Genomic DNA, 27,062 nt, shown 5'->3' with positions numbered 1-27,062 from the left:
AGTTTATTTTGTGTTCTGGTTTTGTATATGTATGTTTTTGTTTGTTTGTTGTATTGTTTCTTATGTTTATTCTTTACCATCAGTTTTTAGGTTTCTTTTGCTTTTAGCTTAATAATTAATATATATTGTATTATTGTTATCTATTATTATTATTATTATGCAGCATATACACATTGTTGTTGTTGTTGTCGGTTTGTTTATAGTTTTGCACGATGCATACATACTACACATCATATATTTAAATATATTCATATATGTGTGTGTCTGTGTTCCAGTGTGTGTGTTTGTGATAGTTATTATTATAGTGTATAGTTATTATTTAATATTTATATAGAGTTTACATGTTGTAACAAATAAATTAACCATTTCTTTTTTCATAGCTAATAATAAAACTCTCCTTAATAATGTGTTAAAGTTAATAAAATATTGTATGTAACTCCTATAATATTTGTTTCACTGCAAAATAAAAAGAAAAAGAGAAGATTTTTTTGTTTAAATATTATCATTCAATTGTAATTGTCTTTTGAAATTTTGTAGTTTTCTTTGTGTTGTTGGTGGTCACAGCCGCGTAGCTGGAATGGCGGCTGGCAGAAATGTTTGCATATCCATTTGCTTTTTTTAATTAAAACAGAAAAAATGTCCACAAAAATACACAATTATTTAACATGCATTAATTAATAGAAAAAAATGTAGAGCAAAAATTAATAACATTTTCAAATCATGCTTCTAGGACAAGTTTAAATTTAAAAAAAAAATCAGCAAATACAATTTCATAATGTATAATTTATTATGGTCAAAACCCATTATTTTTGTTCTTAAAAAATATAGCTTTAATTCTTCTTTAGAATGCCAAAAAAACTTAAGATTTGTGGAATGCCCAACTTGATCGATGGTGTGTACACCACTTGAGTTGACGAATGTGTTTGTCTCCTTTGATCTGCGTTCTTATCAGTTGGCAACGCCATTGTACTAAAGCTGATTCCCCCAATGAATATGTGTAAACAAAACAACTCATAACTGAAATTTTAGTAGAAACGTTAAATTGTGAACCAAAAATATATATAACATTGGTTACTAGTTTGTAAAAACGTTATACAAAATCCTTTTAACTTTTAAACTTTGCTTTGAAATTTTTCCCCCTACTTGTTTGATAGTGAGTACTGCTCTCAAGATGACGAATAGATTTGACTGTTACAAACGGTAAACTTAGCAGTTGGCAACGCCATTGAAACTAGTTGATTTCCGTGACACTGATCTATGTAAACAGATTTACTTTCAAATAAATGATGATGGAAATATATAAATCCAATTAAAAAAGAAATGTTTCGATCAAAAAATCACCTTCAACCTTAAGTGGGTATATTTTTAAAAACTCCCGTCTAGAATTTATGCAAGTTCTGTTGTTCATAACCCAAAATATGACCAATTGGATTTTTTTTAATACAATATAACCTATGTATTTAATTGAATACGTAATTCATTTTTTGGTTGTATTAAAAATAAAATATTTTGTTTCCATTGTTGTTTTAAAAAAAAATATTTATATATTCTTTAATTTGTTATATTGATATAAATTGAAAATAATATATGGAATTTGTATTGTATTCTTTGTGTGTAAGGGAGATGGGGGGGTGTATGTGTGTGGTTGGTGTGTTATAAGTGCATTGCTTATATAGAAGAAAAAAAAAAATAAAGTTTAATCATTGTTTGTTTTTCTTTTTTGTTTTACTGTTGAATGTTATTGATTTTGGCTTAATATGCAACGTATTGTTTGTCTCTAACGCCTGCGTTCTGCTGCTGTTTTAAGAAAACAGAAGATGTCTTTTGGTGTAATAAAATTGGAATAGGTTTCATGTTTCACTAGAGCAGCCGTCCGTCTTTAATGTTTCAAAAAAATGTTTTTTGTTTCTCTTTTGCCAAGCTGTGTGTGCTGGCATTTAGCATGCATTTGCATCCGGCGGAGTTTTCAAATATTCATCTGGCCTCTTGTGCTCAAATAGAGCATGGACAATGCCGCTATCAGCTGGCAAATCAGATTTTCGTCTTAGCAATGGTTTATCCAAATTACGTGGCGATTTCTGAGAATTGAAATGTGTTTTTGTTGTTGTTGTTGTTCACACCAAGTAGCACAATACACAAACAAAATTAGTGTTTTTTTTTTATAAATTAACATAAATACATACATTTTTCATACACAAAACAAAGGAGGGGTTTTGGGGAGTTATATGTTTGTATATATATAGAGTAATACCACAAGTTTACATTTTTAAATATATAGATCTAGTAGCAGTACAAAGCGCCTTTTGTTAATATTAGCAATATTTGTTACAAAAAGAAGAAGAAGAAGATGTTCTACATTGTATTTTATGACAAGGCAAGACACAACATTTAAAGAAATATTTTTTTGTTTGTTTCTTTTTACTCTAATAAAGCTACGTAACGCTAAAAACAAAGAGAAAAACTCAAGAAGTTAGTCACAGATTAGGAAAAAAGTAGAGATTATTAAAAAAAAAAAAACTACAATACAATACACAAAAAATATAAATGGAAAGAATTTAGTAAGTTAGCTACAATATAAAAAGGATAGCTACACAAAAATATTCAAGTATTGAAGTGAGGTTATGTTTTTTTTTAATTTTGGCAAGAAGATAGTTTTTAAAAGAAACTCCCTACGAAAATCGCAATTAAAAGTAAGTTTAAAGAGGTTTTGTATAGGCCAAAGGTAAAAAAAGAAGCATTGGTGGAATTTTAAGGAATTTTAAAAAGGAGGACTTGTGGAAGTATTTCATGAAGTATTTTAACTATTTCGGTTTTATTAAAATGATATTCTGACTTTGAAGAACATTTAAAGAAGGTAGAAGTTTAGTAATTCTAAAGAATTTTTATAAAACAATCCTAGGTTTTTTTTCATCCAAAATTCAATTTAAAGTTCGCGAATTTCCCCCTCAAAACATTTTTAGATATCCCACTTAAACCTCTTCAAAACAAGTAAAAAAGAATCAGTCGGTTTTGCCGGCAGATGTACAGGGTGAGATGAAAAAACTGCAACCAACTTCAGACTGCTGTCATTTCTAAGCCGCTCTTCCGACAGCTGTTAAAATTATACCAGTGACAGCTCATAATATTGTTTGGAAGCGTACAAAAGAATTTTGGTGAGAATTTTCCTGGAAAAAAGTTATTCGTGATGGAATACAACCGTGATACTGGTAGCGTAGGAAGTGGACAGTAGAAAACAGCAACATCAGCAGAAATGGTTCGAAAAGTAAAAAAGCGACTTGATCGAAACGCGCATCGCAGTCCGCAGACCGATAAATGGCTCGTGAGCGGAACATATCGCAATATTCCATTCGGCAAATATTGAAAAATGAGCTGGTTGTCCAGCAGGTAATAAACAAACAAAATGTGTTTACTAGCCAAAGAGGTCAGCTGAAAATGTGCCATGGTGATGGTGTGGGCCGCCATAACAGCCGATGGTCGCTCTCCACTCGTATTAATCGACCGTGTCATCAGAATAAATGCCGAATATTATAGCGAAAATATTCTGGAAAGAAAGGTTGGCACTAAAAAATACCAAAGTGTCGATCACCTCAAGCAAGCGTTTCGCCGGGAATGGGCCAAAATACCACAGAGCAACATTCGGGCAGCGTGTGACGGTTTCATTGGACGTTTGAAGGCCATAATTCGTGCCAAAGGTGTACAAATCGAACAAATCTAAACTTATTCTAAAATTTAATGTTATTTCCGACATTTTTTGCTTTCATTCAATAAAATTAAAAAAAAAAAAATGTTAAAATTATGGCTTTTGACTTTGTTGCAGGGTTTTTTATCTCACCACGTATGTCTGAGGGTATATAAAAATCAATGACTTAATTTACATAGCCCTCAAAGCTGTCTCGGCTTTATAGACAGCACATTACCCTACATGACTTTTTTCTTAGACACCCTTAAACGAATAATAAAAAACGACTTATACATTGAAATCCACAACTTTAGACACTTAAAAATTTATCTCTTCCTCGGATAGAAGCTACCTAAAAAATTACAAAAATTATTTTACTCACAGTCCTCAAAGGAATCTCGACTTTCCCTATAGACAGTCCATTACAGAATATACGACTTCATTCATATACGATTTATTTTCCTTGGACTTAAGAGAATACACGACTTCCCCCTTAAACTCTCCTTAAAGTATAAACGACTTCGTTTTTAGACTCCCCTTGTTTGATACACGGATTCTTCATTGGACAGTCCATTACAATCTCCTTAAAAATACACAACATTTTTTAAATTAATAGAAGAAAAATCCTATTCGACTTCCTCCTTTATAGACATCTTAAAAATTCACGACTTCCTCCTCAATAGATATCTTAAGGTCGTCGATAGACATTAAATAAATGCACGACTTCCTCTTCAATAGATATCTTAAAAATCCACGATTTCCTCCTCTACGGATATCTTAAAAATCCACGATTTTCTCCTCTACGGATATCCTCAAAATCCACGATTTCCTCCTCAGTAGACACCTTACAAATACGCGTCTTTCTTTTCAATAGACATCTTAAATAATCCAAGACTTCTTCCTTAAAAGATATTTTAAAAATTCCACGTTTTTTTTCTCGGATTGACCCTTTAAAAACCCTCGCCTACTTCCTCAATAGACGCCTCAGAAAGTCAATGACTTATCCCTTTAAAGTCCGTTTAAAAAAATCCAAGGAATGGAATGAAGAAACATTTCCTTAATTTGTTTAGCATTAACTTAATTTTCAATACTTGAATATTTTTGTTTTCTACTTTACCAACACAACATAATACTAATAATGGTTAGTTATTGAGCGGAATTGATTTTGGATATGATATATATTTATATATTGTCAAGTTCTATGTTGAAAACATTTTTAACATACCTCACGATTTTCCTGTGCTATACTATGGTTTTGCATTTGTTGCGACTGTTGTTGCTGCTGCTGTTGTTGTTGCTGTTGTCGGTCATCATAATCCAATTTGTAGGTAAGATCTAAGTTATCATTATCATCATCGTAATCATTTTGACTACTTGAAATACTTAAATTGTCCATTTGACCGCATAGTTTATGCCATTCCGGGTTGCTTTTGGCCATCGATTCAACCTGTTGCCAAAGGCCTTCGCGTTGAGACATTTTTTCACGTTCCCTGGAAAACAAAAAAACATGTTTGTTGGCCTTTCGAGGAGGGGAAACAAACTAATTTGATTTGAATATTTACAATTGCTTTTCTTGGCGATAATTTTTACTGCACTCATCAAACAAACGTTGATTCATTTCCATAAACAATTTCAGGGCATTATAAATTAGGCCATGGATGGTCTTATTCCAATGCGTTTTCGAATTACGATTCAAGGCAGGAAACATTATGGGTAAAATGACTTGAGAATTGTCCGATATTAGGGACATGATATACTCGTTGTTCCAATAGTAGAGCGCCCGCTCGGCCACCTGGAAGTGGGGCGATGAAACGCATTTGGCAATTTGTCGGAATAATGGAACCATGACTTTTTGAAACTCGGCCGGCTCAATGACATCGAGCAATTCTTCCAGTTCATTTAAGAACATTACCTCCTTGGGGCTGTGGGTTTTGGGCCAGAATTTTAAAAGGCTCCTTAAATTAAAATTGAACAATTGATTGTTAATAGAAAGTTTATAAATGTGTTCAGAAGTTTTCCTACTTAATGACTGGTTCTGCCAGGCTGGGGTCTTTCTCCAAAAACTGTACCACACAATAGGTCAGCTGTGGATGATAAACCGATAGACTTTTTGCCTTGTGCAATGGCAACAGAACTTTGAGCAAAAACTGTTTGTGTTCCTCTTTCAGAGGCAAAGCAAAACCATTGATTATACTGCCCAAAATTTCCAAAAGTTCAGCAATGCCATTGTGATGTTCAGTTTCATAGATGAATCTGAAATACAAAACGAGTTTGAGATTGGATATTATTTAAATTATTAATCACTTTTTTATACCTGTAAAACACATTATTGATTTGTTTGCGTATAAATGCCCTCAAACCCAAAAATTTGCCATAAATACGATGTAAAACAGTCTTTAGGAAATCACGTTCTCTCGGATCCTCCGAATCGAACAAATCCAACAATTGCAACACAAACTGATGGTCAATATAACGTCTGGCGATGTTGGGTTGAAAATCAGGCGATTCTAGGAAACGCAAAAATAGCTCGTAAACAAATTGTAAATGAGGCCATGATGATTCCAGTGTTGGCTCATCTTCCTCGGGATCAAATTCGGCACCATTTGGATTCGAAGAAGGCGGTAATGTGCGAAAGAGATTTACAGCAAACTGAAAAAGTAACGAAATGAGATTATTCCAAATCCATTAGATGTGGGAATCGGGAACTCACCATATTTATTGCTTCCGGATAAATTGCTTCGGTAATGACATTATTTTGGTTGGACAAATACTCAACCATTTCATGCAAAGCCGTCCGTTTAACCTCCTTCCATTTTAGGTCGCTTAATGGTTCGGAAAAATCGAACAGTGTACAACATTGTCTTAGTTTTTGTATGAATAATTCCTCGCGTTCATTGGCAGGAGTTTCTGTGGGCAGTAGAGGAAACAAAAATAATTATTAATATAAAATAATAAATATTAAATAAAAATATATAAAAAATTAAATGAAAAAAATATATTTCAAATAAGTTATTAAAATCCAAAATTGTATAAAATTAAAAAGAAATAATAAATATTAAATTTTAAATTATAGATATGAAAAAACTTATTTGATATTCACAAGCTTAAAAAAAAAACCCTCTCATAGCCTGTTTTATGTGGCCCACATAACAGCCTTGAATCGTAGACTAAAAAAAAGTTGTTAAAGGATTCTTTGACCTAAAATCGTGATTTTCTAAGAATTTACTGAAGGACTTAAAGGTCTATGTAATTACATTTTAAGGGATGTTTTGTGGGAGACTTTCAGACCTTTAATCGGGGATTTTCAAAAGAATATTTTTGAGGGACTTTGGGATGTTTTCCAGAATCATTTGTGAGGAAATTTGTGAATATGCTTTGGGGAAATAGAGACCTTTGTTGCTCATAGATTTTTTCAATATTCCTTAAGAGACTATGAGATTTAAATCATGGGGTTAAAAAATATTTTTGAGGAACTCTTGGGCATCTAATCGAATTGAATGGATTTTTGAGACTTTTGATCAAGGATTTAAAAAATAAAATGTCTTTGAAAGAATTTCCTAAAATCGTAGCGATTTACTAATATTTTTTGGGCGAATTGACGCACAAACGTGGGGTTATTAATAAAAAATATTTTTGGGACTTTGAGACCGTAAATATTCAAAAAAAAATATTTTTGAGAGACTTTCAGATCTTTTATTTCATGGATTTTTTAAAAGAACATATTTGAGGGACTTTGAGGATTAAAAAAATTGAATTTTAAGAATACCATTTGTGAGGAGATTTTAGAACATTTTTGGGGAATTTGAGAAATCTGACCATGGATCTCCAAAATATTTCTCGATGCGCCTATATTCTTGATTTAAAAAAAATCTGACGGCCTTTAAGGCCTATAATGGTGATTGTTTTAAGGTTGTATTGTAGGGAGCTTTGAGGCATTCGAGTCACATTGAAAACCCCTGAGGGACTTGGAGACTTATAAAATGGAATTTTAAAAGAATATTTTATGAGGAGCTTTAAGAATATTTGTTGGGGGATTTGAGACACCTGACTATAGATTCCCAAAATATTTCTTTATGGACCTATATTCTTGATTTAAAACAAATCTTAGGGGCATAAAGGCCTACAATGGTCATTATTTTAGAACTGTTTGGTAGGGGCTGTGAGACATATAAGATTTTCTTTGAGGCACTTTGAAACCTAAAACCTAAATGGCATTGAGACCTAGATTCCACTTTTTAAAAAAAAAAAAACTATTTTTGAATGACATTGAGACCAATAATTGTGGTTCTAAAAAAATATTTTGAGACTATTAGATTTTGACTCGTGTATTCTAAAAATAATAATTCCGAGAGACTTTGGGATTTATAAACTTTTTAATAATAAAACGAAGATAGTTAACATTGTCGACGTGTAATCATGGGTTTTTGACCCACAATATATTTTTTGATGTATAATCGTGTTTTTTACAATGTTTTTGAAAAATAATCGTGGATTTCTAATAAATATTTTTTTTTTGTAATATAATAGTGGATTTTTTAAAAAAATATTTGTTAATCATTAATCTTGGATTTAATATAATTGGAGATTGGATTTTCCAGATTTTTTTTTTTTTTGTGTACTTTCATACCCACAATCATGAATTCTTCAAAGAATCTATTTTGGGGACTTTGAAAACTAAAACATATTTCTTTTTTATCAAAATTTTAAAAATTATTTTTTTAGAATTTTTTTAAGCAATTTATTATGTGGGCTCATGGGTTCTGTAATTGTGATTGGCGGCATAAATAGATATTTCCTGAAATTTTCAAATATTATAAGTACAATATCAGCGTATTTTTTGAATATATAAAATTTCCGATGGCTCACGTCGCTATCATCCCTTTTTTGAAATGTAAACGAAGATGGGGAAAGGGTCACACCATCTGCCTTTTCCTTTCAAATTAATCATCTTTTCATCAAATTATGTAGAACTGTATGTATGCTTTGCTTTCGTCACTGTATCTCAACAGTTTTAGTGTTTTTTTTTTTTTTTTTTGCAATGCAATGCAATTTATTTATTTCGATTCGATTTTTTTTTTATTTTTAATTCTTGGCACTTTATCAATTTTACGGTTGATATAGTAAATATCAAAATAAACACAATTGCAATGTCTGTCTAAACAACAACAGAAGTTTGTAAACAATAATATAATCAACATCATCACCATCATCATGGGCATGATCATTATCGATGATGACGATGAGTTGAAATAGCTGTTTTTTTTTACAAATGGAACACGAAGAAACAACAACGGGAGGGGGAGAGGCGGCAAAGTTGGGGAAATCTAATGATATAAGTTTCTCTTAATTTACAAAGCTATAAGGAAGTCAGTATTTCATGAATCTTCAATTGCTGTTGTTATTAGATCTCCAAGTATTTTGGTAGTTCATATGCCCGTATATGCCCATAAACAAAATATTTATAATGAATAAATGATGAATAATCAAATGTTTTGTTAATAATGTAGTGACAGGCAGCATTATTTGTTAATAATCTATTTTGAATTTATATTATCTATGTTTGTATTAAAGGCTTAATTAAAATAGCACAACATATCTGCCACACAATTGCTAACTATTAATTATATTATAAATTTCCTAATTATGTTTAATACCTAACTATCTCTAGAGAATTTCGTTGGCAAAGCATTGCTGTGTGTGTTTTTCTTTAAAAGTATTTAATATGTGTTAATTAAAATAGGCAAATATTATTATTTAGTGTTGAATGTCTAATGAGGAGAACAAACGAAACAAGTTTAGCTTTGATAAAACCAACGAATGAAGTGTAAACATCCAGTGCAATGTTGTATGGGAATATTTTTTTATGAATGAAAATAATCTATGGAAGAATTAAGTCCAAGATTTATAGTTGACAGTTATATTTATGTGTTTAAAATTTTATGTCAAGAAAATGCTTGGAAACTTTTTTGATGGCTTTCAATTACTATAAAATTTATATCGGGGACCTTTTTATTAATAATTGTGAAGTATTTTTTTGTTTGTGGAATTGGCTAAAAATGTAATTATTAAGGAATATTTTTCAAGAAAGAGTCACCTTAATTGAATTTTAATGCTAAAACAGTTAATTTGCAGTCAATCCAGGGTGAATTGAGATTATCAAGGAAAACATTCTCAAGATTTTAATTGCTGCTTTTAGAATTTTTTTTGATGGCATTTAGTGCTAAGCTCGAACTTTTTAAAAAAATATCACAAGAGTTATAATATTTTTTCGGGGACTGGGTGAGTAAAGACGACGGACTACGGCGTTTAAAAAATATTGAGAAATCAATAGAGTCAAAGTCAAGAATTCTCAAAATACTATTTCTATAAGACTATTCGAGTATAAAAAACGTAGATTTATCTTTTTATGACTTATATTTTTTGAGAGATTTGTAATATGCATTGAGGGAATCTGCAGCGCTTGACAAGTAGAACATAAGCATGAATATTTTAGCCAATATCGCATCTTTTTAAATAGAATAAATCGTGGATTAAACAAGTAAAAAAAATTAAGTTCGGCCCGTCCGAAATTTTAAAACACTCCACCATTTGGTAAAGAAAAAAATTGTTTTGATAATCCTGTTCAATTTTTTCAAAACACCATAAAGTGGGTGAGGCCTTTATATGGGGGCCATACCAAAACGGGAACCTATATAGTCAATTTAATGCTTCTAATATTGTCATCTACCAAATCTTCTCAAATATCGCATTTGAAAAAATTTCGTGGTTAAATGTGACTAGGATATCAAGATACCGAATGTCGGTGGATATCGTTATATGTGCGCTAAAGGCAAACGGGGACCTAACATACAAAGCCTTGCCACCGGAGATAGAATCCATTAATAGCAAATTTTAGGAAAAAATCGTACAAAAATGTGGTGAAAATCATCAAGATGGCGAATATCGGGAGGTACCGTTATATAGGGGGGCTTTACAAAATCGGTGACTTATGTATACAATTTTTCACCATCGGAGCTATAATCTATTATGACCTACAAATACCAATTTTTAGCCAAATTCATGGAAAAATGTGGTGAAAATCTTAAAAATATCGAATATTGGGAGATACCGTTATATGAGGCTATACAAAAACGTGGACCTATGTATAAAATGTTTGGCCACCGGAGCTAGAATGACCTACAAATTCCAACTTTTAGAAAAAATCTGTGGAAAAATGTGTTGAAAATCATCAAAATATCGAATATCGGGAGGTACCTTTATATGGCGGCTATATAAAAAAACGTGGACATATATACAATGTTTCACCACCGGAGCTAGAATCCATTATGACCTACAAATACCAACTTTTAGACAAATTCATTGAAAAATGTGGCAAAAATCATCAAGATGCCGAATATCAGGAGGTAACGTTATATGGCGGCTATACGAAAACGTGGACCGATATATTTCATTTTCAATGCCAAGCAACCTAGACACAATACAAATAGTTCTGCTAAAATTTTAAGTTCTACGTTAAATAATGTGGGCTGTATCTTGATTTCAACAGACAGACGGACAGACAGACAGACACCATTAAATCGACTTAGAATTTTATGCTGATCAAGAATATATGTACTTTATGGGGTCTACGACGAATATTTAGAGCTGTTACAAACGAAATGACAAAATTAATATGCCCTTCAAGCTGGAGGGTATAAAAATTTGGGCAACTCTGAAACCTAAAATCGTGGATTTAAAGAAAATAGTTTTTAAGTGATTTTCTGACCTGAAAATGTGTTTGAGATAAATATTGGTTTATACCAAGAACATTTAAATTGTGGATTTTCAAAGAACATTTTTTGTGGAAGTGTCGGTCTTACAATTGTTGAATATTTTGGGACCACCAGTATTAATATCAGGAATTTTTTGGGATCCAATGGAGGAGGAGTAAATTCCTGATTAATTCCTTTTAAGGAACCAACAGAGTTAATATTGTGAATTCCAAAATATAGCATCTTAAAATCTAATAGAACTTTTATTTTTAAGGAATAACTTTTTATTTTTTTCCTTGATTTCTGAAGATTATACTATAAGGAACCAATGGAGCTAAAATTGTGGACTTTATGAGAATATTTTCTGAGAAAAAAAATTTAAAAGGTCTTAAGATCTAACAGAAATTGGGCTTTTAAAGAATTCATTTTTCATTTTTTCCCACAATTTCTGAAGATTTCCTATAAGGAACTAAAAGAGTTAAAATTGTGGATTCTAAGAGAATCTTTTCTTGAAACAAAATTTTAAAAGGTTCTACTCCTTTGTACAGGAACATTTTCAAATGAAAAATCGCAGAAAAAGAATCAGACTCTGAAGACGGGAAAAAATAATGTTTATGTGTTTTTATATGTGTGGCTGTGTGAGTTCTAACTTGAATAACCCAGACAGACGAATCTATACAGATAAAACAAAATTCATATAGTCCAAGCTGTAAATTTGAAAAACTCAAAATGCAGCTGCAAAAATGTCCTTAAGAGAGAAGCGGTTTCATTTTCCCAAATTGAGTTTGAAAATTGCGAAGTATTAGACATTTAAAATCAGTTCTAAAGTAGTCGCAGGAGTATGAAATTGTTCACATCTTCGTCCAAAAACAACGAGATTTTCGCGTATGCAAATTCTAAGACACTATGTATTTCAAATATGTATTCAAAAAGCAACAACATTGTGTATGTTCCATTGTTGTAGTATTTCTTTCTGTGCTGTATGAGAAGAAGGCATTTGAAAATTAAAGAAAAAGTAATGAAACACACAAACAAGTCGAACGAAATTAAAATCAATTAAAAAATGCTATGAAAGAACGGAAAAGAACAGAAGAATAAAAATACGCAAAGCAGCACTCTTAATTAAAATAAGGAGAAAACACAACACAACAATAATGAAAACAATAAAAAACGAAAACGAAACAACCAACATGACTAATTGTTCAAATAGTTTTGTAATCAACCTCGTAGTAATGGTAATTGCACTGCAGCCGTAGATGAATTTGGCGAATGAAAGACATTACGATCTCTAGCTCTACCGGGACTGCCAGTGATTTGTTGCAATGTTTGTGTGGTGTTTAATGAGACGTTAGCTTGGCCATTGGTGGGAGTTAGATCATTGTTGCCACAGCTTCCATTGTCATGGCCATTTTGTTGTTGCTGGTTATTTTGTTGGGGTGGTGGTGGTGCTGTAGAGGATTTTGCGGTTGTTTGAGAAACAGCTGTTGCTGCCGATACGGGTGTAGCCGATGTTGCAGCTCCATTGCCATTGTTACGGTGTGGGACACCTGCACCCGCACCACCACCTGTTTTGCCATTATTATTTGCCGATGAGGAAGCATTACCAATACCCAGTGATATACTTATACCGCTAACTATTGATTGGGTTACAGAACCATTGTTGGATGAACTATTGGACGATGAAGCTGCCGCTGTGGCTGAGGAAGCGGATGATGAGGACGAGGATGATGACGATGAGGATAATGAAGCCGTTGCCGATGGTGGTGATGATGAAGACGATGATGATGTTGATTGTAAACCGCTGTTGGTATTTGCATTTCCCGCTGCTGAACTGCCACCACCGCTGCCGCCGCCACTGCTATTGTTGCTACTGGCCGCAGAACTTCCCACATTTTTTGTTGCATTTAGTATGTTTTTAATAGCTGTAGCGGCACTAACTGGAGACTATATGTGATACATAATGTGAATATATATATAGAAGTTATTGCCAATTTGGATTATAATAATTAGTAAGAATTTGTATCAAGAATTTGTATTGCCAAAAGGGAAACTAATAAATGAAATATGAACAAAAATGTTCCAGAAAAATGAAAACGGATTGGAAGTGATTATTTAGTTCAGTTGAAAATGAAAAATGCTCTCTCTATGGAGTGGGAAGCAAAATCCTCATCCTTGTTTTCTAAATAATTTATTTTGAGGAACCAACAAAACGAATAGCATGGATTCCAAGAGAAGAATACCTTTTTGAGTGTTATCCTAACAAAAAAACTCTTCTTTAACGGTCTTTTATATATTTAAAAAAATTATAAATCTTTGGACTACCTTCTATTAAATTATTTTATTTGACAGGCCCTTTGAAATGTCTACTTTTAATAAAAAAACATCTTGAAAGGTCTTGGTCTGCAAAAAGGTATTCTATAAAATGTAAAAAAAAAACCGTAAGGAAAAGTCAAAAGTCGGGCGTGACCTACTATATGGTACCCTAAACTACTATGCATATTTAGTGGAGCTCCCGTAACATTAGAATTTTTTTGAAATAAATCATAGCAACTATCAACATTTGGCTTTAGAGCAGCTATAGTTTGGTTACAGAGGCAACTAATATTTGGGAGGCATATCCGATTCTGAATTAATTTTCACTAAATTCGATGGAGACATTTTAATCTTTTATGGCAAATAACATTGTTATAGAGTGCATGATATCACTTCGAGAAGGATTTTATATAAAAAAAAAATATATCGGAACGGAGTTCCACAAAATGAAAACGTACGTCCCGAAATTCACTTCATTTGGTCTGATATTAGCCATTATTTGCACAATAAACCTGAAATCGGATAAAGGATATATATAGGAAATATATCCAAATCTAAGCGGATCTCGATAAAATTCTGTATAAGATATCTGGTACCAAATATCATTGTTGTCGAATGCATATTACGAATGTGAGGGACTTAAAGCCCCAAATCGGATGCAACATATATATGGAAGCTATAGCTATATCTGAAGCGATTTTCATCAAATTTGATATACTTGCTCCTAGACTTAATTCGGTCGGATGTGCCAAAATTCAGGTCATTTGGACTGATATTGGCCATTTGGTGCACAATTGACCCGAAATCGCTTGATGATATATATGTGAGCTAAATCGAAATCCGAACCGATCGCGATAAAATTTTGCAATGGTATTTCTGTGCTGTATATCGTTGTTACGGAATGCATATTACGACTTTGGAGAACAAATATAATAAATCGCATGAACAATATATAAGGGACCTATAGCTATATCTGAACCGATTATCACCAAATTTGACATACTTCTTTTTTGACTCAATTTGGTCGTAAGTGCCAAATTCCATTTCTAAATTTACACGTTTGGTGCAAAATAAAAGGCAAATCGGACGAAGATATATATGGGAGCTATCAATAGGGTTCGTCCTTGGGCCAAACAAATATTGTTTGGTAAATTTCATCTTAATCGGATAATAAATGCGACTTGAATTTTGTTCACAAGAATACATGGACAGACGGACGGACCGACATGCATAAACCGACTTAGAAAGTGATTCTATGAAGATCCTCAAAAGTAACTATGGGTCTCTCTTGCTTCCTTCTCCATGTTACAAACAATTGCACAAAGACAATACCCTTACCACCATGTGGTGTAGGGAATAAAAACTTCCTGAAAGGTACTCTTTGTGTAGAAGACCTCGTCAGTGATACTCTTTCTTTTAAAAAATGTTATTTTATCGATAGGATAATTTTCGTCGTCGAGAAACTAATCATGGCCTGCACTTAAAATAAAAATTTCCATCCATAGGAATTATTTTCCGTCTCTAACAGATTTTTAGCTTTTTCAGGAGCTTTCTTATTACAGAATCGTGAAAAGTCCATTGCACGGCCTATTGAAATTTATCCTATCTAGAGAGAAGGCATTTTGAAAGCCTCTACCTATGGCAAAATCTGTTTAAAGATCGTCTTTTTAGAATACCGTAACGGATTTTTATAGAGGACCTTTCGTAAGATGATCTATCTTAAGAAGTCCTTTGGAAATGTCTTCTACCTATGGCAAAATCTGTTTCAAGTTTTTTTTTTTGGAATACTGTAACGGATTTTTATAGAGGACCTCACGTAAGATAATCTATCTTAAGAAGTCCTTTAGAAATGTCTTATACCTATGGCAAAATCTGTTTCAAGTTTTTTTTTTTTGTTTTGGAATTCTGTAACGGATTTTTATAGAGGACCTCCCGTAAGATGATCTATCTTAAGAAGTCCTTTAGAAATGTCTTCTACCTATAGAAGCAACACTAAAAATTCGTATATTAAAATAAGAATGAGCCTTTTCTCATAGCCAATGGAAATTTTTCCCCAAGAATAGACCTTGACTGGACCTTTGATATTAAAGACCTTGGAAATTATAAGAAACCCCTATCTTAATGGGAATTTCTATAAGAAGGGACCATTGTTAATGAACTATTTCGTGAAAATCTACGATGTCCTTGAAGTTTTCTATAAGATAATATATTCTAAATGAAATTTTTCATAAGAAAAACCAATTTCAATGAACTTTCTTTATTAAAAAAAAGTCATCGTAAATGAACTTGTCGTCTTCAAGAAATACAATCCACATTTCTAGGAGGAAGACCATTGGAAATGCTCTTGTACAAATCATTTACAATGATCTCTTTAAATATAAACTTATAAAGAAACGAAATACACCATCTAATATACATAACAAAGGCCTATCGAAAACCAATGAATGAGCGATGAATTCATTTCATTTTCAACTTTCCAAAAAAAAATACAATAATAATAATAAAAAAACAACTACAGTTATATAATTAACACAACAAATAAACAAAAAAAAATCATGACGTTGTGTAGAAATGTGTGTTGGGGGGGGGGGTCTCTATCAAACCTTATTATTTGAACCAAGTGTTGATGATGCTGTCGTTAGGAGTTGTGTTGCTGATGTGGCCGCATTGAAATGTTGAGCTAATGTCGAAACAATTGATGATGTTGTCGACGAAATGGAATTTGTTGTAGCTGATGTTGTTGCTGCTGCTGCCGATGCACCACTGCTGTTGCTGCTATGCGATGCTGCTGATGACGTCGATGAGGAGGCCATCGATATTTTTATGTTATTTTGTGAAATTGATGATGTACCACCAGCTGCAATGTTGGCTGCAGAAGAGGCCGACAATTGTGATATTGGAGAAGAAGAACAAGATGTTGCTGATGTTGTTGATGATGGTATTGATGATGATGGTGGTGGTGTTGTTGTTGTTTTTATGGTATTGGAGGAGGAGGGGGAGGAAGTCGATGATGACATAGATGATGATATAGATGATGGCAATGCTGAACTATTACTGTTATTATTGCTACTACTACTACTGTTACGGTTACTGGCGCTATCTTGAACATGCAATGTTGGCATTTTATTGTAGATTTTTGTAACGACACTTTTTGATGTTGAGGAACTATTTGTTAATTTTGCCTTGATCTCTTCAATATTTGTAAATTTGAATTTGCAACCAATGACACCGACAACACTGCCACCGCCTGAAGTCGCTGTTTGGGATTGTTGCTGTTGCTGCTGCTGTTGATGTTGTTGTGGTGTTGTGCCCTGCATTACTACATCCCCCCTAATGTCATCGCCGTCATCGGCCAATTGATCTAATCCACTATGAAATGATGGGGATTTTGGTATGCCCAAGCCAAAATAACCACTCCCCACGGATGGTTGTTGGTTCGGTGGTTGTTTGTTTGTCTCGTTGCTGCCAGCGGCACAATTCACATTGGCAACAATGCGAAACCCGGTGGTGTTATCAGCATTTTTACCAATTGTTGAATTAATTTTTGCCAAATTTTTATTCGCCAAAATCTGTTTGCCTTTATTGTTTTCGATAATTTTGTCACTATTGCTATTGATTTGATTATTTGCGGAATTTGTTTCAAATAACATAGCACAAAATACCATCATACATGTAACCACTAATTTGTGTTTTTAGTTTTTTGTTTTTCTTTTTAATATAGCTAGATTTTGCTAGAGTTCTAGTTAGTTTAGAGGAGCATGTTTACAAAAATTGAATAAGCGAAATTCAAGCATTGTTATCATCTGTAAGACAAATCAATAAATATGAGAGAAAGAGATGTGAAAGTAAGGTTGGATATATGGACAATAAAATCCGCTAGCTAGCTAAAAAAAAACAAATTGGAACATGCAAAATAAATTATATGGGTGCGTTCAATGGATATTTGTCGGTGCATGTGTAAGGGGGGGTCTTTGATTATAAAATATGATAAGAACTAATAAAAAGATAAACCAAAATAAGTTATTGGAAAACAAAATCAATTAGTCAATTATGACTTGGTTGAACTTGAGACCATGCATTATTACGGGGAACTCCTCAAAATAATAAATATACAGGGTGAGATGAAAGAACTGCAACCAACTTCAGGCTGCTGTCATTTCTAAGCCACTCGTCCGACAGCTGTTAAAACTATTCCAGTGGCAGCTCATTATTTTTTTTTTAGGAATTTTGGTGAGAATTTTCCAGAAAAAAAAGTTATTTGTGATGGAATTCAAGCGTAATAGTGTGATTTCTTTATATTTGGCTGGAAGACCACAAGTGGCTATCGTTGAGCACTCCAGCATTTAAATGTGAATAGATCTTTTGTGTCTCGTAACATCGCTCGTTACCGGGTTCGAAAAGTAAAGAAGCGACTTGATCGAAACCCGCGTAGTAGTGGCCGAAAAATGGCTCGTGAGCTGAACTTATCGCAATATTCCATTCGCAAATATTAAAAAATGAGCTCGTGGTAACGCCTTTGATATTCCAAAAAGTGCAAAAACTTACACCGCAACGGAAAGAAAATAGACTCAAAAGAGCTAAAGAGTTGCTTCGCTTGGCCGAAAGTGGTGAACGGCCGAATTTGGTTTTCTCCGATGAGAAAACATTCGTTGTCCCGCAGTTTGTAAACAAACAAAATTACTTGCCAAAGAGGTCAGCTGAAAATGTGCACCTTCGGTTGGCCACCTAAATTCAAGCGCAATGGTGATGCTGTGGGCCGCCATAACAGCCGATGGTCGCTCTCAGAATAAATGCCGAATATTATCGCGAAAATATTCTGGAAGGTGTATTAAAGCCTTGAGCACGCAGACCTTGGACTTTCCAACAGGACTCAGAACCATCGCACTCAGCACGCGCCACTCAAGAATGGTTACAAAATGAGGTTCCTCGCTTCATTTCCAGCGCACAATGGCCAACAAAATCACCGGATATCAATACGTTGGACTATTGTGTCTGGAATATTTTGGAAAGCAAGGTTGGCACTGAGAAATACCAAAGTGTCGATCACATCAAACAAGCGCTTCGCCGGGAAAGGCCCAAAATACCACAGAGCAACATACGGGCAGCGTGTGACGGTTTCATTGGCTGTTTAAAGGCCATAATTCGTGCCAAAGGTGACCAATTCGAACAAATCTAAACTTATTCTAAAATTTGATGCTATTTCCGACATTTTTTGCTTTCATTCAATAAAATTTATAAAAAATGTAGAAATTATGGCGTTTGACTTTGTTGCAATTTTTTATCTTACCCTGTATATGGGAGCTATATCTAAATTTTGACGATTATCTCCAATTTCAATAGAGATCGTCTTTGGCAGAACTCCCCCACCCAGGCGTGTCAGGAAGGACCTGCATGATCTATAGGGAGAGGTCCAACGATATAAGAAAGAGCCCCTAGATCATGAAGCCTATCAAGCGGGTGTGAATAGCATTCATACTGATGCAATTACAGTATAATAAATGACATCCTCGGAGTCCATACCCCATCCATTCTAGATGGTGCAGCCGTCTCAATTCATATTGGGCACGAATTGGCGAAGGTGTGGGGAACACATGCCCAGTGTGCGATACGGGCCCGCACAAATACGCTGCATCTCTTCAATTGTCCAGCCAAATCTACCCAACACCGTCCAGAGGATCTCTGACTGTTCTTCTTGGGATGAACATAACTGACCAAATGTCCCCCAGTACAAAGGAGCTAAGGATTTCAGTGTAGCTGGAATCCAAATCAAACCAAAATAATTTTCCAATGGCAATTAACTTAAAATATCGCCAATTCTTTACAATTCTATCTATCCTAGGCATACATCATGAACACGTTGGACCACAGAACTACGAGTGGAGTGAATTCCCTTTCGGAGCTAGTTACACGATGCCGACTTCACATGAAACAAAAAGTCAGTTTTCGGCCAGTTTGGTGTATTTCATGTATCACTGCCACAACACATCACATTGTAGGACATTGAGGCCATTATCTCTATTTTTAACACTACTATTGGAAATTGTTACCATTGTTTTTAAGAAAAGTTTAAATCAATTTCGATTTATTTTCTCCTCACCATATTAGGAGCTGGGAACAATACACAATTTCTATTGAAACCCAAAAAAAACAACTTCTTTCACAGATCGATCCAAGTATTGTTGTATTTAGGTTTCCTTAATGTCAAGACACCAATGCGTCAATCAATATTTTTTGAAAGTTTCAACAAAATTGGGTGGCACTAAACAACGAAAATTGAGTAGGACGACACTTGAACTTAAAACAATTAAATATGAAATAATGGTAATTTAATAAAAAAAAGAAACACTAAAGCATGCCACACAGCAGTTAAAACTGGGGAGAACAAGAAAATGGGGAAAGGCAGAGAAAAAAAAAAGAAAATAACTTTTGTCATGTTTACATATATTTTCTTGTATATACATACATATGTATAACAATTTGTGGTTAAAGTAGAAAACTACATGGCTAAAGATAGGTGGTATGTTGTTGGTGGAACGAATGAAAAAAAAAAAACAACAAACAAAAAATGGCACAAATAATTAAAATTGTTTAAATAGAATAAACAAATAAAGGCATTATTTGAGCGACAACAACGAAGACGACGACGACAACAATAACATTACAAATTAATAGAAAATGTGTTATATGAACTGTATATAGAGATATGTAGGTAGGTAGGTGGGTATTATGTATTGATTTGTGAGACAGCCGGTAAGTAAGTTAGGGTAATGTGGACGTGGTTAATGAATTGCTGGATGATGATAGCTGGCTGGTGCTGGTGGGTCTGCTTTGCTTACCTTCTAAAATGAATAACCTAATTTGAAATGTAGTAGTTGAATTATTAGTATAGTGGCAAATTTACTTATTAGATTATTATCATATTTTCTTTTTCTTTTTTCTTATATGAAAATGGTTTTCTTTTACTTTACTATACAATTTTTTCACTTCATAACTACAATATACTGAAACTTTAACTGAGGAGCTAACAACACACACTTGTCGTATAGATAATAAAACGTAGAAAAAAGAAAAACGAAACAAATCAATAAACTTTTTGACAAGACTGCCACCAGTCAAGACAGTTTTTACTCCAAAGACGACGACATATCCTGAGAGAAAGAGCGAAAGAGAGTAAGCGAAGCAAATGTAATGCGCATGTACCAAACCACATGAAAATGGATGGTGTGGCCAGAAAACTGTGTTTTTTTTCTTCCTCTTCTTCTTCTTTAAGTAATGTAATTAAATAATAAACGTAATAATAACTGCAATAACTTGGTTATTAATGTATTTAAATTGTTATTGGGAGTAAAATTATGGACATTAGCAAAGGGATGTGAGAGTATGCCCTTGTAGTGTTTTATTACAAGTTTGACAATCAGCTGATGTTCATTGGTGTTATGAAAGTAAAGGAAACTTGAACAACTCTGCCAAACCCAAGAGTTGTTCTGCAGAAAATTTCATGAAAGAGAACCCCGATTTATGTGTTCGAATAGAAATTAATGTGATTAGGATCACACTATTTCCTTTACCAGTTTCCTGCTTGCTTGTTTCATGAAACTTTCTGCGTGAATCTTAAAAGTTTCAACAAAATAACTATAGGCTGCTTTTGAGTACAAAAAGGGGAGGTGTGAAATTTTCCACATTCAGCTCCCTTTCTACTCTCTAATAAAAGGCAGCCAAAAAATATATATTTTTTATTTTTTTTTACATTATAATAACATGAAGCATTTATGACTCAATTTTTATGAATATTGCAAATTTTTTCTGAAGGGTTTCTTCGCAAAATATTTCATTAAATAAAAATTTAGGTTCTGTCCCAATGTAAAGTAATTCGTTAGCGCTTTTTTATACTTCGTTAGCGCTTTGTACAGGGTGAGATGAAAAAACTGCAACCAACTTCAGACTGCTGTCATTTCTAAGCCACTCATCCGACAGCCGTTATAATTATTCCAGTGACAGCTCATTATATTGTTCACAACCGCACAAAAGCATTCTGATGAGAATTTTCCAAAAAAAAATTATTCGTGATGGAATTCATGCGTGATATTGTGATTTCTTTATATTTGGCTGGAAACCCACAAGTGCCTATCGTTAGAACACTCTAGCATTTAAATGTGAATAAATCTTTTGTGTCTCGTACCATCGCTCTTTACCGTGACTGTACCGTACTGGTAGCGTAGCCCGACGCCAAGGAAGTGGTCGGAAGAAAACATTTTTGTAAAATTAAATATGGCTAACATCTGAGGGAGACTATTATAAAAATTATTAGTCCGATACGATTTGTAAGTCCAACACGATGGTCATGTCTGGCGGACTGTGGCATCATACCTTGTCATGATAAAGTCAATTAAAGCTGAAAGCATGTATACCTTGTTACAATACCACCACTCATTTTAGACGGTTATTGTCTTTTCGAAAGAGGTCTAACATCTGATAAATAACGCTTCAGACTTTATGTATGGGTTCCTAGAGATTAGTCCCTGGCAATAGTTCTTTATAAAAAAAACTATATTTCATTGATCTAGACTTGCTGTACCGCTGCGATCGAAATATTTAAAATTGCCGCCAAAAGACTGTAGTAGAGTTCCAAACTCAAAAGCCACTGTGCAGTATTAACATGAGTCTATAGTCCAGGAAATATCTCTAAATTTGTCCTATCTCTCCACTCTCTACATCGAAGGTTTGTCTGGGGAGATGTTTTGACAAACTGAACCAGATTGTTGTATCCCAACGTATTTCCAAATCGTGTTTGTTTATTGCCAAAACTCAGGGAGTACAGTTTTGTAGGGCTATTCCAAAAAAACGGACCTATAATATTTTTTAATCCATTAAAACCCGAATCCCCAAATGACAGCCAATTCGTTTGAAAACATGGGGAAACACATCTAAAATGTTATCTATCAGTAATCCAACGGCGTATTGGAAAAATACAATTCGTCTGGATTCTTAGAACTTTGTAACATATTAAAACACAAATTGCAAAGTTACATTTTTAAAAAGAGAAATGTAACCTAGAAAATTGTAGTCAAAAAAAAAATAAAAAAAAATAATTTTAAAAATCAAATATGTCTTCCTTTGAAATAGCCACGCCGATGTACATCGAGTGCATTATATTGTATTTCAATAAAAAAGAATAGCCTTCTCTATTCTAAATCGATATTCTTATTCTTATCTGTATATTTTTTGATAGTTTTTAAAAGGGAATGCAATTATATACTTACTCTCGTTTAAAATGGGCAATGTTGTTAGTTCACAATTCTTTGATACATTATAGCGTGAACTTGTTTGTCGTTTCTCCTTTTTCACAATGGGTGTTGTAGTTAAGTTTAAACCTTTAGTTATGGGTGTTGGTGGGGGAGCATCCCGTGGAGGTGTGCTTAGATTTTCCTTATTGGCCTGCAAAGAGAAAACATGTATTTTAATGAAGTTTGCATACAAATATTGTAACATAAATATAATAAAAATCTAAAAAATTATTGGACCTTTCCTCCAAAATTTATCTTAAATTAAATCAGTGGTTCATATTTAAAAAATAAAAAATTTAGTTGATTTTTTGTTATTTCCAAAAAAATCTGTTAAAAAAAAAAACAGGGAAATTCCCATGGGTTTTTTGATATTTAAAATAGGTATTGTTCTATAGGTATTGATTCTAAATAGAATCAAAGAAAGGAAAGCGATGTATCTAAATTATTACTGCTTCTCATTCGGACCTAAAATCCTGATGGGAAATAGTATCACATATGTAAATATTCTAAACATAAGTAGCCGCCCATTCCTTCATCCGAATACAAATCCAAAGATGCTTGATACAAATTTCAATGCTTGATTTACAAATAACACATAAAATAAAAAACATAAGTAGACTAATGGGTGAAAAGAATACAAGTCTTAACAATAATTGTAATATGTTGCAAAGAAGAAAACTGAAGCCATTCATAAACATATGTGTATTCATATCGTCTATACGGGATGGTGGTATGTTGGCATGTATATGTACAACACATAATGGAATGCAATGCAAACATATCTATTTAACTTACCTCCTTTTTGATAGCAGCTGAAAATGGAGGCGACGACGATGAAGAAGAACCGGAACTTGTATTACCACTGGCCAATGTATTTGTAACCACAATTGGTATGGAAGCTGTTGTCGCCGATGTCGTTGTTATATTATTACTGTTATTTTCCTTGATACCGTTGCTGGTGGTGCTAGTAGTGGTGGTTATCTTCGTATTTATGCTATTGTTATTATTATTGTTGTTGTTATTGACAACCACCGGCGACACCACAACATCCACGGGTTTGGAAGATGGTGTATTTGGCTGTAACGTTGTTGCTGCCTTATTATCCATAACGGGTTAAGGAGCCACCTTTCTTCGTTTTTTGTAGTTATTATTTTCCGTGACGTTATTGTTCCACTCTATGTTGATAGGTAGTAGGTTTGTAGTTAGGTATTATTTAGATGTCAACAATTCCAATCGACTTAGAATATGGGGTATGTGTTGTGAGGATAGTACAATGTTGTTGTTGTCAATTGATGAAGACAAACGTGCACACACTTATTTGTGATTACCACTCACATACGACGGACGACAACAACCACAACAACAAATGACTCAACTAGAAAATCAATAATGAACAAATAAAAGTCATATTAGAAGAAATATAGACAGCAATTTGTTTAAATTATTATTAGATGTGTTTTTTTTATTCTCATGCCTATTTTGAGGAGGACAATACAAATTTAAACAATAAAGACAAGGAAATAAATCAAACATCCTAGTTTCAACATTAGTCCGGTTTACAATGTGTAACGGAACAAACTGTATGTGGCCAAGGATTGACACCTAAACTCAATCTGTAACAACTGTCCGGCTGCTTGAGCATTAACAACAACTAAAGGTGAGAATACATAAAACGCTTTTTTGACAGCCTTAAGTCATCGACTGGCTTCTTCGGAAATGAACAAAGGAGCCTAGATCCAAAATCGAACTATGTCAACCTAAAACTCCTTTATTCCCCTACGAAGAAGCCAGCCAAAAAAGCGTTTTATGTTTTCTCACCTTAAAAGCATATCGTTTTTCATTTTAAACTTGTAGCAAATGAGAAATTTTTTTTTATAATATAATCAAATATAATCGAAACTGTATTTTTTTCTACTAACGTCTGATGAAAATTAAATATCACCTAATAATTGGCGGTTTGATAGTGTTTACCACATTTAACAATTATATAATTAGAGATAAAAAATTCGAGTCCACATTTGCTCCCTAAGTTTTATTGTTAATAGTTTCTCTTTTATGAATATATTCTACAAATGTTTAGAAATAATACCTATAATCAATTAATTATTTTAAGTTTACAACAATGTTTGTTCAACTATATTTTGATACATGTTAAGTATCCCTTAATGACCAAAGGTTTTAAAGTTGATACCACACTTAAGAATTAATGCATTCAGATTCAACCACCACCACATTTTTGTGCTTAAAAGTATTACGGCCTGAATTATTTTAATAACGAACTTTAATATTTTATGCCATTTACAAAGTATACCAATTATGGTTGTCAGAGCATTTTGTTGTCACTGTGCCTAGTTCTCAACTCATTTTGCAAATCGTTGTTGAGAGAGCAACAGGTGAATGTTAACACAACACATTACGTTTCTTAATGATAGCTTGATTTAAGAAGAAAAAACTATTTATTTATAATATTAAAGGAAAAATGAAAACCTTTTCAATCAGGATACAAAAGAAAACGATGAATTAAACTTTCTGTAGGGATAATCTTTTCATTTCTAAGATCACTTATTTCTAGAGAGAGAGAGAGTTAACATATGTCATCAATAAGATTAGTGTTGCCAATACTAAAGTTCTTAAATTACACCCAATTACCTCTGCCGTTTATCATTTTGGACATAGATTAATTGGAATGCGTACAAATCAGAATCAATCTGAACTTATGTTACTAAACAGAAAAGCTACTTAAATAAATCAATTTCTTGTTACTTTTCCGTTTGTCTTTATCGAAGGTGTTTAAAACACTCTAAATTTTCACCTTAAACTTTAAAACATTCTATAGAACAGACCACATAAAAAGCCGGTTTGGAGTAGTCTAATACCCAACCGGTTTCGATGTGTGGAATTGATGTCACTGTTGCCATTGACTCCCGATAAATCAACAACAAACGAGAATTTTCATTGAAATATTAATAAAATTCCTTTTTATAAAAAATTCCATTCTATTACAAAATAACATTTAAATTTTTATTATCAATGAAAACACTGTAGTGTAAAATACCTATTAGGAGAGAGTTTTTTTTCATCAAAACAAATGGCGGACGCAAAATAGGCAACAAGTATAAATGTGTGTTCGTTGTTTATATGCATGTAGGTATCAACGTATCATCATCATCATCACAATAAATTATGATGAATACCTTACAGCGTATAGGACCACCTCTAATATGATTTATAATGCAATTTTCTTTCACATTCAACAAATATTTCATTTTAGTTAAAAACTTATTTAACATGGTTAGTTGTCTTTATTTTTGTTTTTTGGTTTTTCTTTTTAATACGCACCCCCAATTTGCGGAATATTTTATTAATTTTCTCTTTTCCTCGATTTAAATTTGAAAACATTAAAATATAATTCTGCAATTGTATGTAAAATTTAACAAAAATATACTATGTTCTTGTTGTAGAATGCTATTTAGCACAGATGGGAATAATTGTAATTGGGATCGTTCTCAGCGCGACACACACACACGCGCGAACGCACTTTTGTTAGCCCGTTTGTCAACCTCTTTTTACTGTCTTGTTCGTTCTATTTTCGTTATTATAGAGGCGCACAATGGTTATTACATTAGTTTCTCTTCTTTTCCTCCAATAATAATTCTTCAATAAAATGATGAACTACAAATATTTGATTTGATTTGCACTTTCAATCACCAACATAAAATCTAGAAAGTAGATCGTAACATGAAGAAGCAATCAATCAAGCGATAACGAAACCTATCCGATTATCTTTACAAACTTCTATTACATGAAGTACATTTTGTAAATTTCACCTTTTCAAACATACATATTAAATACGCTCTAAATATATCACTTTTAAACAATTATTAGATAATTATATTGAAAAGAAATCTTCGCGAATTTCTTTTTTCTTTTGCGAAAAAGAAAAAACGACGACGACGTTTACTGACTGACCAGAGTTACCACACGACAAGTAGATGTTAAGTTGTTGTCTGCCTAATTTCTTACCGCAACGTATAA

The 27,062-nt window shown here is 33.1% G+C and overlaps 1 protein-coding gene across 7 annotated transcripts; it reads right to left on the bottom strand.

The window, feature by feature from the left end:
• Positions 1-274: 274 nt before the first annotated feature.
• LOC101900187 (serine/threonine-protein phosphatase 2A 56 kDa regulatory subunit gamma isoform) lies at positions 275-27,002 on the bottom strand. Of its 7 annotated transcripts, XM_059121007.1 has the most exons (10): positions 26,869-26,990; positions 26,367-26,746; positions 23,823-24,402; positions 23,004-23,178; positions 6,390-6,586; positions 5,994-6,328; positions 5,702-5,932; positions 5,242-5,634; positions 4,905-5,169; positions 275-2,078 (listed from the first exon to the last, which is right to left on the bottom strand). In XM_059121007.1, exons 3-10 carry the CDS (start codon positions 24,132-24,134, stop codon positions 1,938-1,940), a joined length of 2,049 nt encoding a protein of 682 aa, XP_058976990.1. In that variant the 5' UTR covers positions 24,135-24,402; positions 26,367-26,746; positions 26,869-26,990; the 3' UTR covers positions 275-1,937. The 7 variants fall into 7 exon arrangements, with proteins under 7 accessions (XP_058976990.1, XP_011290506.1, XP_011290504.1 ...); XM_011292204.3 differs by lacking the exon at positions 26,367-26,746 and having other exon boundaries at positions 26,869-27,002; XM_011292202.3 differs by lacking the exon at positions 26,367-26,746 and having other exon boundaries at positions 26,855-26,996.
• Positions 27,003-27,062: the final 60 nt, after the last annotated feature.

The sequence above is a fragment of the Musca domestica genome, unplaced genomic scaffold, assembly GCF_030504385.1.
Source record: "Musca domestica strain aabys unplaced genomic scaffold, Musca_domestica.polishedcontigs.V.1.1 180, whole genome shotgun sequence".
In the NCBI taxonomy this organism is placed as follows: Eukaryota; Metazoa; Arthropoda; class Insecta; order Diptera; family Muscidae; genus Musca; species Musca domestica.
Note: the sequence above shows the minus strand (reverse complement) of the source record. Positions and strands in the feature narration are given on the sequence as shown.

Excerpts from the sequence above, each read along its gene's own strand:
- LOC101900187 (XM_020035072.2), bottom strand. The coding sequence starts at position 16,556 with ATGGCCTCCTCATCGACGTCATCAGCAGCATCGCATAGCAGCAACAGC. Across the intron at positions 5,933-5,993 it reads ATCAATAATGTGTTTTACAG|ATTCATCTATGAAACTGAAC; the intron begins GTATAAAAAAGT and ends TTTGTATTTCAG. Across the intron at positions 2,079-4,904 it reads TAGCACAGGAAAATCGTGAG|AAATCGCCACGTAATTTGGA; the intron begins GTATGTTAAAAA and ends TTCAATTCTCAG.